At 40.7% G+C, this 15,444-nt stretch overlaps 1 protein-coding gene across 1 annotated transcript in view; it reads left to right on the top strand.

The window, feature by feature from the left end:
• Positions 1–366: 366 nt before the first annotated feature.
• Positions 367–15,444, top strand: part of cdin1 (CDAN1 interacting nuclease 1) — a 59,142-nt gene continuing 44,064 nt past the window's right edge. The window contains exons 1-5 of the mRNA XM_074692055.1: positions 367–585; positions 867–1,000; positions 10,685–10,730; positions 11,657–11,721; positions 12,543–12,603. Coding sequence (XP_074548156.1) covers positions 900–1,000; positions 10,685–10,730; positions 11,657–11,721; positions 12,543–12,603 — 273 coding nt within the window. The 5' untranslated portion in view covers positions 367–585; positions 867–899. The remainder of the gene's footprint in view (positions 586–866; positions 1,001–10,684; positions 10,731–11,656; positions 11,722–12,542; positions 12,604–15,444) is intronic.

The raw sequence follows: 15,444 nt of genomic DNA, 5'->3' as shown, positions 1-15,444 counted from the left end.
ATTTCTCCGAACAGACTTTACAATGCAAATGCATGTCTCCACAGTTAGTTCGTATGAAATAGATGCTAACAGAAATACTGTTGTCAAAAATAGAAACATTTGAAGAAATCTGGTTGTTTTGACGTTTGGCTCCTTACTCATACCTGTGAAAGCGTTTCTCCCCACCTCTCTCCCCCTTCCCTCCCTGTGCCTTATATTTTTCTCTGTCACTTTAACTTCATCTGTGACTTACGTCGCTCACCGCCCGTACAGTTTTCTCCAAATTCATCTCTTTCTTTGTTTTGTAAGACTGTGGGACTGTCTCTCTGTGTTATGAGAGCTTTTCTAGACGTTGCATGCCGAGTACTTGGCTTTCTACCGCCTTCATTCGACGACAACCCTCTCTGAAGAGAGGCAGAACAGGCAATACAAGCATGCCTCAGCCTCGCACCGCCCTCGTGGAGTGACGGGACCAATCATATTTTTGTATACTCAGAGCTGTGGATGGATCGACCAATCAACACGCTGCTCTCACATAAGCCAGTACTTCAACTTCCTAGCGGGAAGCAGCTAACGGGAACTCAGCACAGGCACCCGGAATCACTGGTAAACAACCCTTTGATGTGATATTATTGTTCCAAAGTCGTACTAAACAGTTCGTAGCATTAAGTTATCATTCGTCAAGATATTGAATCGAGGCCAAAGCGTTTCAATCTGTGATTTGCGCATTGTGTGAAGCGTTAGCAATTTACTTTCTGGTTAGCAATACAGATACAGCTGTTTTACACAGCTGTTCGTTCGCTCACGCTGTTTGTCTTTCCATAATACGACACCAACTGTAACCGTTTGCAGTATTTATAATGCTGCCTTTCTCTTTCTCTTTGGAGTGTTGACAGAAACTGCAACTTTAAAAAAGGAAAATGAGGCTATCCCGAGCTGAATATAAAGAAGTAGTAAAGTGGACAGAGCAACTCAGACCCACCCGCCAGTGTATGAAGATGCTGAAAGAAAGATTCCCAAAGTAAGAGCCTACACATACATACACACGCCGGACTTCAATTGTCTTTTGCATCTTTAATCTCTTTTGCATTGCACAAAAAGAAATGTGTTAATTTAAAGTGCACAAGCACAAGAGCGTGTTTTGATAAATTTAGAATTCTGTCCCCCTTTAGCATCATCATTTGTCCCATTGGTACTTGTTAAATCTTACAATATTGAATGTAGTAAACCTGTTTTTCATTCACTCATTCATTCTACATGGGTCCTGTAAAGGCTTCCACCATGCAAAGCATTAGCCAATGTTTTGCCATGCATCGCCTGAACATCCAGAAATCGAAGAGAGAGGTTAATGGTTGTGTTTGCCTTTCTCCTTGACACTGAGGGCCCTCACTTTATTGAACGTAACATGTGTAATCCCCCAAGGCCACCAGGACACCATGGCTGATCCCGACGAGGTCACTTACAAAGTCGTATGTATTTGGAGCTTCCTACTCCCATTGTGCCCTAATCACCAATCTAGGAGAAGGTATCAGGTCCCCAAAGGGAACATAGCGAAGCTTGAGCTTGAGCCTTTGTTCTCACTGTCAGCATTATACAGACTATGTCATGCGTATGAAGTTCATCCAATATCCTGTATGTTTAGGTACCAACACTAGGAGGTCCTTCTTGTGTTTATTCTGAGTTTCCTTCCAAAGGAAAAGAAACTCTAAACCATCTTTAACAAACAGTCAGACTGCCAGTTTTTCTAAAAGTTGTACTTGAGGGTGTAATAATTAAAGGAAAACATTTGGGGTTTTTCATTCCAATAATTCTGCCTGATCTGCCTCTCCCAGAGGTGCTGGCTCTTTTGTTTAGTCTTGCTGGTTATTGTTATTATTTCGTTCACCATAACCAATCTTGGGGAGGCCCTTGCTCTTTAAAATCCCAGAGTCTCGTCACTGGGCCTGACAGACAGGCACGGCAGCAGTGTTTTCACAGCCTGCGAAATTATTCTGGTTGTCCAATCAGCTGAGCTGGGCTCTGGAGGGTTAGTGATTGGACTGGCAGGAAATCAGGCTCTTAAGACATAACATATCGACTAGGCCATCCATCATCTCTTAGCATGCGCTCAGGCACGGCAGTCAGCCACCCCCTCCCCGCTCCACACCCCTCCTGTCCCCTTGGACTGTGTGGGAGCCCTGCCACTGCGTAAATATTGGCCAGGCTGGGGCTGGCAGGCTGGGGTGGGGGGGACTGGGGGTTTGTTGTGGACAAGCTTTCACTGAGGGGGTGGGCAAAAGACTGGCTGTGTTATGATAGTGAGACAGATAGAAAAGACAGGTATCTGGATTTGAAATCACACAAGGGATTTCTCCAATAAAGAAAGTAGAGTTAGCTAATTTTTGTGTTGTTTATGAGAAAATAAGAAGTATTTTCTTGAAGAGGACATGTCTGTCATACATTAATAGTTAATTTGACAGTGTTTTCTGATTGTTATAACTTTTGAAGAGATGCATCCATCAGATTGACGTGTCGAAATATTTCAGGAAATGCATGCACGCATTTTGTTGCAATAAGTGTTGAACTGTAATGTTTTAATCTCTTATTTATAGCCAGTGAAGTGTTGAATTGTAATCTATTTAACTTATTAGAGCTGTCGTGCAAAATTTTGCTGACTACATTTATAGTCTTGTGCAATATATGTGAAAAAAAAATTAAAGTCACATTGATTTTTTATATGAAGTCTTCTGTGCCACAACATATGTTTAAATAAAAAAAAAACTATCACAGATTTCACAGTCCTCTTCTTTTGTAAATCAACATTTTAATATTTTTTATAGATTAATAAAGCGTAGGCAAAGCCATCTTCCGAGAACTCTAAATGCTTCATTTGGTTCAGATCTCATTTAAAATCATGGCTTTAATTATGGACCTAAAGGGAGGAAAATTTAAACTTTGAACAAAAAGATTGTTATAGGCCATTTCAAGGTAATTTCCATGGAGGGTCTGTCAGTCTCTCTGTTGTAGTATGAGTAGTGGGAGGAGAGGGGGAGTGTCCCATAGACAGACAGAAAGAGAGCGATTGCGATGTGGAGTCCCTCATCTGTAACGGCTGCATAACACAGATGTTGGGAGTCATCTGTCAGCCTGGCCCTCTCTCGCCGGGCCCGAGCTGCTCTGGGGGGAAAAGAATTGGACACGGTGCTGTCACTTTTTACCCCCACTCACAATGGAGGGACATGCAAATATCAACCCCCATTCTTGCCCTCTCTTCCTTGCCCTCCTCTTAGCCAGCCGTGCTGTCCTACCTTGTATCTGGACCGCGGCGAGGAGAGGGGGGTTGAGAGGGCTCATCGCAGGCCGCTGCTGGGGGGAAATGTGACATCAGTCCCATCACGTCCTTCTCTTGCCATGTATTAGAATTGGAAATGATGGGCTGCTCTCTGAGGCCTTGCCTGGCTTCCCCTGGGTCTGGAGGGGACCCCAGTCCTTCCACCCTTTGTCCCCAGAGAGAGTCTGTGTAAGAGGAGCGAGGAAAAAGTGGGAGGGAAAGTGAGAGTCCTCTGTGTCCTTCTGTGCTGTATTATGAATGAATTTGGATGTAATGATTACCCCCTCCCTCTTTAAAATGCCATTCAGCTCACTCACTCATATGCCTTTCACTGCCCTGAGAGTGGGAGGGTGTTCAGAAAGGGGGAGATGCCTCTGTTTTGAAAATGCTTAAAAAGTAAAGTGTGAAGCATCCCTCCCCTCTAGACACACACTCACACACATTCACACATACACACACACACTTGCACTGAGCTCCCTGGTGAGGGACCCTGAACGTTTTTCGAATCGGGCCCTAATGTGCCGTTTTCATCAGCACTGAGGCGGGCTGCAATATGGTGCCGGGGCTCGCTCTGGGAATATGAATGTTGATTAAGCATGCGTTCAGCCCTTTGAAATTCTGAAGAAGTGTCAGAATAATGGATGTTGAGCAAATGTCAAGCATTTGTTAATTTCTCTGTTATTTGGGGTTTATCTGGCATGATCTTTGGAGGAAAAGCGAGGGACAGGGTTGTTGTGGCATGTGCCATTGATATGCTGATTTCTTGGCTGCAGACACTTCGTTTTTGATGGTAATATCTCGGCTCAGAATGAAGCTTAGGGACTCAGTCATTGATTATTTATTGTGAGTGTATTGTTCATCTGTTTTTTTTACAAGCCAGTTAAAACTAAGGCTTTGGTAACAGGCAAGATGCATTAAACTAGAAATCCCTTTTGTTAACTCAATAGTGGAGCTTAAAAATTATTTAGTTGGTTGTTAACAATGAGATAAACATTCCATATTTGGAGGATAAAAATTTGATTTAAGTCTTTTTAAAAATAAAAATAGGAAAATTCTTGATTTTTTTTCTAGTCCTTTTTCTGTAATGACAGTCAGTTGAATTTGTTTGAGTCATAGAAAAAAATAGATATTTGTCGTTATGGGCTTTTCAAATGACTGATGATTTTTTTTTGTCATTTCAAATGCAAAACAACAAACAGGAAATTGAGAAAATTTGCCTTATGAAAAGAATGGTTTGTCATGGGATTACTGGAAAACTTAAGAGATTTTTTCAGTAACATTAAAAACTTTTCTCTATCATTCTGTTACTAACGACAGAGTTTTAGATACTTATCTCTCATACTATTATACAGTATGAGAGAAAGTATAATTAAGATTTCTTAAGCACTTTTAACAGAAAATTTAGAGCATTTTGGTGTAAACTTCAGGATATGGAAACATCTACCAAGTTTTATTACAATCTACGATAACCATCTTTATGGTTAACGTTTCACCTTAGCCACCTAAAAATTTCCATTTAGATTTATAATTTAACAAAGTTGTATTAGAATATCAAAGGATAAAGATGCATTTTTATTTGATGTGATGTGATTGACAGACAAACTTACTAGGGGTTGACTGAATATCAGCTGGCTGATTATTGGGGGTTTGGAAGATGTTAAGATACAATATACTAAATAAAAGTGTAACTTTGGCTCTGCTGCAGGTGTGTCCTCCCCTCTACGTCTGTTTCCACTCCTCATCATCAAATGTTCCATCAACAACTGAGCCCTCGGATGAAATACACAATTGTCAATAGTTTTTGATTTTGGAAGTTTGTCCAAAAAGTCACAACTTTGATTCAGAACACAGAGCCTTGTGGATTCTGTGATGTGTTTCAAATCTCAATACTACAGTTTCAACATTGGAGCCAGGGCGATCTATGGTCTCTCCAGAGTCAACAGCGTTCCAGAGCGTGACCCATGCATACTCTTATTTAAGTTTCGATTTCATACCATCATCTTTCCTTGTGACCAAGCCGTGGTGTGTACTCCAGGGGGTTCAATAACAGCTTCTTATTTAATTTTAGGGACAGGTTTTTGTTTTAACCTTATCAAGTTCATCTTTAAAATTCAGTAATTAAGTAGTCTAGTTTTTTTTACAACAGGTTAACATTCAAATTTTGCCAGAAAGATTTTTATACTTACTGTAAACGCAAATCATATCAGTCAACCATTTGTGCTGACTGCTGCTGTAAATTTTGCTGTGATAGGATTCCCAAACAATGTTACCCTACCTTCAATGTTTCACCACAGTGAATTATCTCTGTGGAATCAACTTTTTTTGCTCTATAGTAGCTCTTAAAGGTAGAATTTCACTGCTTTAGTTTGTATCCTAGAAGTGGCAATGACATTACCCGCAGACTGATCTAGCACAGAGCCTGTGGGGGCAGCCCCGGTGCACTGCCTTGCACTTCTGGCTGCCCCCGTATTGAACAAAACAGGAACTGGCAGTTGGGGCTTTGGGGTACAGCTCTTCAAGGCTGCGAGGCTGGCAAACTAATTCCATGGCTTTATGTGGTTAGATGAGCACTGGAAGGGTGAAGGGATGAATGAAGTGTAAGCAGAGAGGGGGAGATGGAGAAAGAAGAGAAGCTGTGCTGACTTTACAACTTCATGTCAGGGTAAGGAGTTCATGAATAATAGATGCAATCAATTACTTGATTAGGAAGCACGGGGATGACTACTTCCTCTTCATATCTTAGGGATGTTGTCCAATCCCACTCGATAGATTGTAAAGCTTTTCGACTCATTGGGCTAAAAACACTGAGGTAAGCAGCCTGTTGCTAAAGTGAAGTGTAGTAAACGGTGGGGACACTTTCTTTAATGGTAAAACTGCATATTTTGAGAAATTTGAGCCAGAGTAACACAAATGCTCAGTGGATGCATCAGTATTGTCCTTCCACACACAGAGGAAAAGCAAAGAGCACCACAGTTCAGCAGGGCAGCGTTGAGTCCTTTGCCCCAGGATCTCTCTGCATACTGGGATCAATTGCAGAAGAAGAATGTAACAAATTGCCCAGAATGGTACAAGTTCCGCAGCCAGGCTCAAGGGGAGAGTAGGCAATTGGTCAGCGTAATGTGTTTCTTTGCCAGACCAGTGGACGCTTGCCACTTGACAGATAGCACGGACCTCATTTTCAATTTCCCAGAGAGTTTGTGGAAGCAGCAAGACAATAATTACACTATAACAATGGCAATGCAGTGTAATGGTTCTAACATGTTTTGTCACACACAGAGTCATGAAGACTCGAAGCTTTCAGGAGGAATCACAATTAAGGGGGTGACGGGTGAGAGCTCTCCTGCTCTTTAGGCCATGGTTATATAACAGTTCTGACATCTCAGGGCACCTCAGCGGACAGAAATGTAAAAGATTGTAATAAAGTGAAGGGAACTGCGCAGGGGTCATATTTTGTGTCTATTAGGACAACAGTAGGCAGTGAGATGCCCCGTTGTGCTTCTGCTAAAGCCATTTCTTGTCCACGATCCCCTGCAGGCTTGAAGTCAGGCTTTTGGTGAGACTTTCTTCAGTTATGGGGGAAAAAAACGTAAGACCAACAGATTGCCTCTGTTATTACGCAAAAATAAAAATAAATAAAATCAAAAACAATTCTGCAGTGATACTCATAATAAGAAGGTTAAGAGAGAAGAAAGGAGATAAGGAAACACAAGTAGCGCTAATTCACTCCACAAACACGTTGTGCAAGTATTTGTTCGAAGCTGCGTGCCACACTGAGATTTGTGTTTGTTTCTATTCTCTTGTCAAAATATATCACATTTATACATTAACGCATAAAGTATTTTTTTTGCACACATTTGTTTTGCTGCTGATGACGGTAGGCTTAGCTGAGAAACAGATGTTAGCATTTTGCCTATCAGCATGTGTAATTAGCCACATTTGCATATCCAGGGCGTTCATTCAGCTGTTTTTCACTTTATAAAATATTGATCCATAGGAAAGTAGAAGCTCAATATGTTATTGTCAGCAATTATCCTCTAGCTGTAATGAAAGCATTTTAGATAAGATCAAAATGCTTCATCCCATTGTAGCTAAGATGAACATTTTGAATCATCACAACAAAAGAGCAAAAGCTATGAAAATACGTCCAGACACTTTACAGCAGCGAATCATTTTATTCATGTCATTCTCATTTCAAAATAGCTCCGTATCCATTTGTTAGAATATGCACTGTGCCTCAATCAGCCAGATCCATGCCCTGAAGAGTCGCACCATGCAACACGCTCTGCATGCAGATCCACCAAATGCTAAATACTGTCGCAGCATATGATACCAATGCCATTAGCCAGGTGGCTTTCATTACCTAAATTACAGCTATTGTTTATAATTAATTATTTGTAAATAGGAAGATTCTGAATATAATTGATAGCTTGAATTCCCCCCCATCTCCTATTAATTAGCTTGATGGGATTTTCTCTGCTTTTTCGCTGCGGTTAAGCCAAAGACGCTGATACACTCTGAATGCACAAGAAGATAAGGCAATTCAACACCCAAACGTGGATTTGTCAGATTCATAACCAGTGGATAGCCTGACTTAATAGAGCCTAAAGCTCTGACCAGACAGGCATACCAGCTCGATGACAAAGTGAAAGTCCCTAATTGTTTTTAATTTAATCTGCTGCTTTACTATTTTGGGTGCCAGTGCATATTAATGCTCTGTCTTGTGTTGTAAGGAAGGGTAATTAGGTTGAGAGTGAATGATTCCCTAACCACTCTTCTGTCTCCCAACCTTCTGTTTCCCCATGTTTCTAAATTATATCCAAGATGGAGGGATTTTTATTTTTTCTTCTCCTATAAAGGTCAATGTATGGATGCTCTACATCAGAGAGTCTTTTGAAAGTGTTCGGATGTGTTCGGAGCTAGCTCAAATAAATTCAGGAAATTAATCTTGATCTGATGGAAAACAAGTACTTGAGATCTCTCTCATATTTTTAAATAAAATTAACTTAAGGGACATTAATTATTGAACTTAGTTGAATACATGGCTTTCTTTAATGTGTGTGTGGGGGTTGATTCTCAATTCTAATAACAGTTTAAAAAACAAAAACATAAATGAGAGCAAATCTGAGACAGACAGATTTTTTTGTTTGAATCGCTGCAGAATATTTTCCTGTGTATTTATCCGTTTAATAACTTCTTCTCCTCAGACGTTTCCGTTATGATGCACAGGCCCCGTGTATCGCAGTAAAAATGTATTGCTACTGTGCAGGAGGCAGATGTGATCTCCATTGTAAGACTGCACTTGGCTCCATATATTAGCATAAAGTGAGCATACAGTGCCCAGGAGAGCACAGGCTGGATATACATTAATGTAAACCCTGCTATAACTTACTATTAATGTCTGTTAAATGGAGAAAAGGCATTATACAATATGAGTGCAGTGTAAAACTTGACATACTCTATAAAACGTGGACAAGTCTTGGTTTCAATCCAGGTATCGCCTCTCATTTTTTACCTGCTCCACATTAGTTTTTATATTTCTTTGTGTGTTGTCCAGAGTTGATGTGCTGAAAAAAATGGAGGTAGAAAAGAAAAATAAAAGCTTTTAATGTTTTTGAAACCGATATGTTTTCTCAGTTATTAAGAGCAGTTTATGTCCCTTTAAAGTTAACAGGGTATAGATTAAGCAATTAAGCAGTAATCATGCTCATTATAGAGAGTAATCCATTTAAAACCTAACAGATGTCTGTTCCTACAGGACGACCATGATGGTCCCATGCCAACAATAAGGCTGTAATGTTGAAATGTTCAGGTGCAAGGTTGAAGTGAGGAGGAATTTTTTTTCCTCTCCCTTAAGTGTCCACATGTTGACAGTTGACCATTTAATGGCCCACTTAATTGCAGTGGCCCCTTTATCCCCGAGCATCGTTGTAAATTAATGCTGAGGTGGCAGTGTTTTTTCAGACTTCTCCACTCTTCTTCTCGAACATTTGCTCCTTCACTCTTGTAACGTTGTGGTGAAGCAGACTCTTCTGTGTGATGAGTCAATCCTAAGAGGTTTTAAAAAGTTGAGAAATGAACCCCCCCCCCCCTCACATGGACAGTGCAGTTAAACTGTTTTTAAGTGGCATCTGAAGAACCCAAGATGACGTCTTTGGTGGGGTAAGTCGTCATAAAGTGGAAACCGCTCCAGTGGTTAAATTCTTTTCATTAAAATATGGTCACACACACTCCAGACACAAATCAATGTTTGAGATTCCTTTGGTTTTGTTTACATGTCACATGGTTATTTCATGGTTTGATGTGATTTATGTCCAGGGCCTGTGTGGACGTGATATTTCAGTATTTACATACCAATCTCAGGTGACTAGTGAAGAGTAGCCCATTAAATCTACAAATCAAATGCAGTGAAAGCAGTATGAAAAGAAATAAAACCACCAGAGACGGCACAGAGCACTTTCTATTGGGATCTCCACTGGTGCAAGGTTGTGTTGCATATGTGGTTTCTTTCCTTGATACGCAGGGTGGAGGTATGTATGATCCAATTAGAATAAAATCTGTCATTGCTCTAAATATCAACTCCAAGGATGCTGTGGGGGTTGGGGAGGGGTATCGAAAGGGGGCCTGGGAGCCCCCCTTGGAGCTGCCTGTTTTCCAGGTTTGCCTCTCTGCCAGGTGTTTGACATTGAATGGAGCTGGAGATGAATGTAACTTATGGCAGCCCATGGAATCCGCTGACTCCTGGGAGTCCGAGCTTCCTACAGTGAAAGTTTCCATTTTCAAAGCCCATCAGTTGCAGTGGGAGAGCTCCAGGACGGCCCATATGCCAGCACTGACAGTGAGGCAGGAGAAGTTTCTCCCATCCGTGTTCATATCTCACACAAACAAACACGCACACACAGCGGTCAGCCTTTGTTTCCAGATAAACCAAACCAGGGAGTGGTTTCAGTGCTTTGTCGTAAGTCATATTAATTATTTGAATTGATTTTCACTCTTTCTCTCCATTTTATGTTTGTTTAGTTTTGTTCTATGGTTGAATGTTTTACTAAAAGTCATTATGCCACACTTCAGTAAAGGTAAAACAACTTTCTTCAGTCTTCCTTAGAAGAAAAAGGATAGAAGAGAATGATATGTATGCATTAATGATTGAAAAAAATATCAGGCTATAAATTTCCCATCTCTCATACCACACACATCCTCCCCTTTCCTTCCACCCCCACGCCATCCTGGAAGGAATCCTTTGTCAGAGGTGTTCATCTGGAACAACTTTGCCACACTTGTTTTCATGTTCTTTTAGATTACAGGGCAGCTGGCCCCAGCTTTGAAGCTCCCCCTCTCCCTTTGTCTCTGTGCAATGCACTCTGGTAATTAACTTTGTCCTTCTTTTATTTGTTCCAGTCACTCGCAGTCCACTCTTCTGAGCATCTTCTCCCTGGAGTACCAGGTTAGAAGTTTTCTTCCTTTGTGAGCCCTGACAGGTGCCTAATTGAATGATGAATGTCCCTTTATTTCTTTGTAATTGAACTGCCAGCTCTCTGATTGGTTTGGAGGATGCCCCCCCACCACCACCACTACCACCACCTCCACCCCCCGTTTATTCCACCCCTCCTCCTCCTCACGTTCACGTTGAGGGTCCTTGCCTGCCTGAGCCTCAGTGGATGTCTGCCAAGCCTTCCCATCCATCTGTCTAATAACATCTAGCCCCTGCTTATTTGGTGGACCTGTAATAAATTATGCTAAACCATTATTATTCTGACAATAATAATTTCCCCGTGTAGTGCGGCTGCATGTGCTAAATGTTTGCTGACTCGCACTGTCACTGCTGCTTTCCACGGCTGACAGCGGATGATGATAAATGGCCGCTGCCGCCAGTGGCAGAAGGCAGCACAGGCAGAAAATGGAGTCATTTATCATCCCCCTGACAGGTGTCAGTCACACTGCCTGTCTCGGTGGAATTACATTTTTTTCTGTGTAGTAGTTTTTAAATAAGTTGTTTTTAACCAATGCTTCCTTTTTTATCGCCTATCCTCCTTTTCGGGAAAGATGGCAATTGGATTACACGGAAATGTCGGGGAAGTGGAATGAGGAATAGGGTCATTGTTTGATCGAAGAAGGGGAAATGGATACATGGTTTGAGTGAGGGGAGTGGGGGGTTTGAACAAGGTTGCCTTGGCACACTTTGACCCTGAGCAAACTTATTAAAATTGAATTACTACAAAGCAAGAATCCTTTTGCTCTTTGATAGAAACGGGGGAAAAGAAACTGCACCCACAGCTGGAATCTGGGGCAAATTGTTTTTTTTATTAAAATGACTCCGCTTAATTTGTATTCCTGATTATAATGATGACGTTTGTGCTGTCTTTGAAACAGAAAAGGACCAAAAGAACAATCTCCAGACACCATGCACCAGATGTTATTGAAAGCCACTACCAGAGGTGCTGTATCACTTTATTACTCCTCTGTCCTATACACTCTGTATATCTTCCTTTCATCTCTCTCTGTTGCTTCTTATTTGTTTTTACGCTGTCTCCCACTCTTGTGTGCTCTCTTTGTCTCTCCCTGTTCTCCCTTTTGCTCAAGTCTCTTCTTCCGTCAGAGAGTAGGTGGGCCACCATGGCAGATATAATCTTCTCAGAACAAATCACCACCCTCAGGATTCATTCCAGACCTCCGCTTGCACCTGCCAAGCTAAAGCTCTGTTCTCCATGTCAAATCTAACACAGAAAAATGAAATACAAAAAAAAACAGGTATTGGACATTTGCCTTTCACAGGCTTATGATGGGATGATTATCTGTAATTCAATAAAAAGTATGAATTAAAAAAGAAAAACAGGCAAAGGGGGGAAAGCCTCTTTGCATATTGCAATTAGCCTTGATCTAACTTATTAGGCCATTGTTCAGGAGGAAAACAAGGCTGGATAATGCACTTCTAATCCAATTACAACGACAAACCTCAGAGATGATCTGGAGAGATCTGTGGGGAGCTGCAGTTTTAGCTGGCGAGGGAAAAAGGCTTTTTGGGCGGCAGGGTTGACTAACTATCATGTGCTTGTCTGGCTTTAAGGAAATTTGAAGCCCTTCAAGCAGTGCTGCTCTAACCACACCAAGCTTGCCATATGCCACTGAGGGAGGGCAAAGTCATCAGGGACATTAGCATGTCTTGGCTGGCCTGGTCTAGTCCCCTCTACCCTTCTGTCTGCCTTTGTGGGTCGTGTTTTTTTCTTAACTGCTGCTGTTGTTCTTTGTTGTGATGAAGGTATCTGAGTAAGGCCAAGGCACATCCCACTGCTCCTGTCCTGCTGGAGCTAGCCATAGAGGTAATGATCACCCTTTTTTTTTTTACTCTTTTATACTTGTGGTAAAAACTCTTCAACTGGTGTTCTTTTTTTTTCAAGATTTTCTCTCTTGTCTGTTAGTCATTATCAAAATTGGTAAAATGGTCTCCTCCATTATCAATTATTGAATGTAATTAGCTCTCGCCTCAATTAAGCAGATGTGAAAATACTTTTTGTGTTTTATTATGTCATTTTCCAAATTGCACTTCAAGCAGGGTGGTGGCAAACTGCGGACAGGTGAGGGCAGGGCCAGTGTTTGTTCATCACTCGTTGACTTTAGGAGGCCAGTGCAGGATTTGAACTTCCCAGTGCTGTTATCTGATAGGATTTTCTATGAACAGGTTTTAACTAGGGGTGCAATGATCACAATTTTCTGGCTGATCATCCATCACTGATCTTTAAAAAGCCTGGCCTGCCGGTACGGATTTGGGCCGATACCGATTTTTATTTTTTTATAAGCCCCTGTGTATTTTAATTTATTTTATCTTATTTATCATTTTAATTCATGTTTTTATTTATTTTTTTGTAATGTTTTATTTATTTTATGGTTTTTGCTTTTGTACAGCACTTTGGAGACGTTGGTCTGTTTTTAAAATGTGCTATATAAATAAAGTGGATTTGGATTTGGATTTGGATAAGTGACAGCACATACCTTTAATGTTCCAATCTTGTTTTATTTAAAATCATTGCACAATACATGCAAAACAAAAAAAACTTTATGTTTTTATTTAAACAACCAATAAAGTGTCCTGATATTTAGGTCTCAGAGCAATAAGCAACAATGGCTGGCTGTCAGACCTTCCTGGAGGTATATAAGATCAGTTTCATAAGTAAGGATGAGCTGATCACCGAAAAATTAAGTAAATCGGCACTGATCGATCGGCCAACTGATCGATCAGTGCATGTCTAGGTTTACTATTTTAAACTAGTAAAAACTGGCTCCAGTATTTCTTACATATTGCACATTGTTGGCTAACCCTATAGAGCCCAATGTGGTTCCTGTGCTATGATTTACATGTTAATTTTTAGTTGGCATTAGATTTGAAACCAGATTAGATAGATCAATCATTATTTTTGCTTGCTGAAATACATCACTAGCAGCTAATAAGACTAGTTGTGTGTATTTAATTGAAAATTAATTGGAGTTTTACAGTATTTCTTACAACATTTCTGCATATTTTGTGAAGATGGATGTTTTATTCCTTCTCCTTTAGTTTGAATTATTTGGATTTTGGGGTTTCTTCTTCACCCGTTGAAAGAATCTGCTGTCTAACCTTTTGAATCATTTAAATGCACATTTGAATTTTACCCCTTACTTTAATCCAGGCCACCAGATTTGAGGGTTTCTTAATCTGAAATCAGAGTAGGTCACATGCATCTGTGGCACCTCAAAGCTAACTGCCATTATTCATTCTCCATTTAATTGACACATGATTTTTTTTCCCCCTTTCAAAGGATTAAACCCAGCTCAGAGATAACTGTCTATGAACCATTTAACTGTCATTTTAATATGCTACTTAACATTTAAACCAAGCACTCGTGGTCTCCCAGTGCGCTAATTGATGTAGTCTCATCTCTTTATGAGACACTATATCTCCAACAGAGGGAAAAGATTAACAATGATGAAAAGTATTCATGGACTTTTTTTTTGCCCCCAGAAGTGTTTCATGAATGAGGGCTCTAATCTCGACGTTGTTTTACTTTTTATTTAATGCTTTATGTGGCGTTTTATGCAAGATGTGGTATCCTGATCTGTATGTAAAACCTTTAAGCCTTGTAGCTAACACCAGCGTATTCTGAACAATAATTGTTTTCAAGCGTCTGTGGCTCTTAGCTTAACTTGGGAAATGCTGACTTAAGAGCGGAGATGGAGTCATGATTAATATGAAAATTAAGGAGATGCAAGTACCTGAACTAATCAGGTGGTTCTTATTCAGGCTGGGCCAGCGTTGGTAATGTTGCCATTTTTCATGTGTCAGCGCTGATGCAGGTTACCAGGAATCTGATGCTTGCTTGTTATCCAGAGGAGTGGATGTAGAGCAGGATGGTAAGCGCAAAGAGGAAAGGACTGAAAGGAAAGGAGAGATAAAAGGGAGGGAAAATCTGGAGGGTGTGGAAGAGGAAAGCAAGCAACTGTAGCTGCAAGCTAAAAATGCTAACTGTGAAATACCACCAGTGGTCCTAATGAAGATACACACTTTGAGCACAGCCTTTTAATTACTATAGGCATGTTTGTCCTTTAAAACAAGCTGTCGTCTTAGAGCGATATTATGGAGATGTGAACAAATACTGATACCGAGTAAGAAGACGCTCTTTGCTCTCAGGGTTAGCAGGAAGCAGCAGAGAAAGATGAAACACTATCCTCACTAAAGGCTAAAGGCAAACTTTTGCTCCCCAATTATGCTAACAAGAGAAATTAGTATTTCTGTACAAATGATGTGTTTCATAAGGAGTGGGCTAGCAATTCTACAAGCTATGTTTTCATTCCCTTCATGTGGAAAAGTCAGGAGATCTAGTAAGGAAGGAATTAATTTCGATGATAGGGTTTTGTTTTGTTTTTAAAATAAGGGTCAAACACAATACAACCTGACAGCGACAATATGATATTTTGATGCACAGGAAGGCATTTCTTGTCCAAGAATTTGGTCTGTAAGCACCTTGGCAACCAGTCGTCCCTTTTCTTTACCTATCAGGGCTTCTTCCTGCATTCAAACCAGAACCCTCTCACACCTTCGGAGACATCTCTCTGTTCAAAGACTGCTGCAGCCACAGGTTCCATGCTTCTTATTAAGGACTGCATTCCCACAGTCCCTCCAGTGTGTC

The sequence above is a fragment of the Halichoeres trimaculatus genome, unplaced genomic scaffold (assembly GCF_033239565.1).
Source record: "Halichoeres trimaculatus isolate MK-OKI-2021-1 unplaced genomic scaffold, fHalTri1.1 fHalTri1_scaffold_17, whole genome shotgun sequence".
Lineage (NCBI taxonomy): Eukaryota > Metazoa > Chordata > Actinopteri > Labriformes > Labridae > Halichoeres > Halichoeres trimaculatus.
The sequence above is the reverse complement of the archived record's forward strand: the minus strand, read 5'-3'. Positions and strand labels throughout refer to the sequence as shown.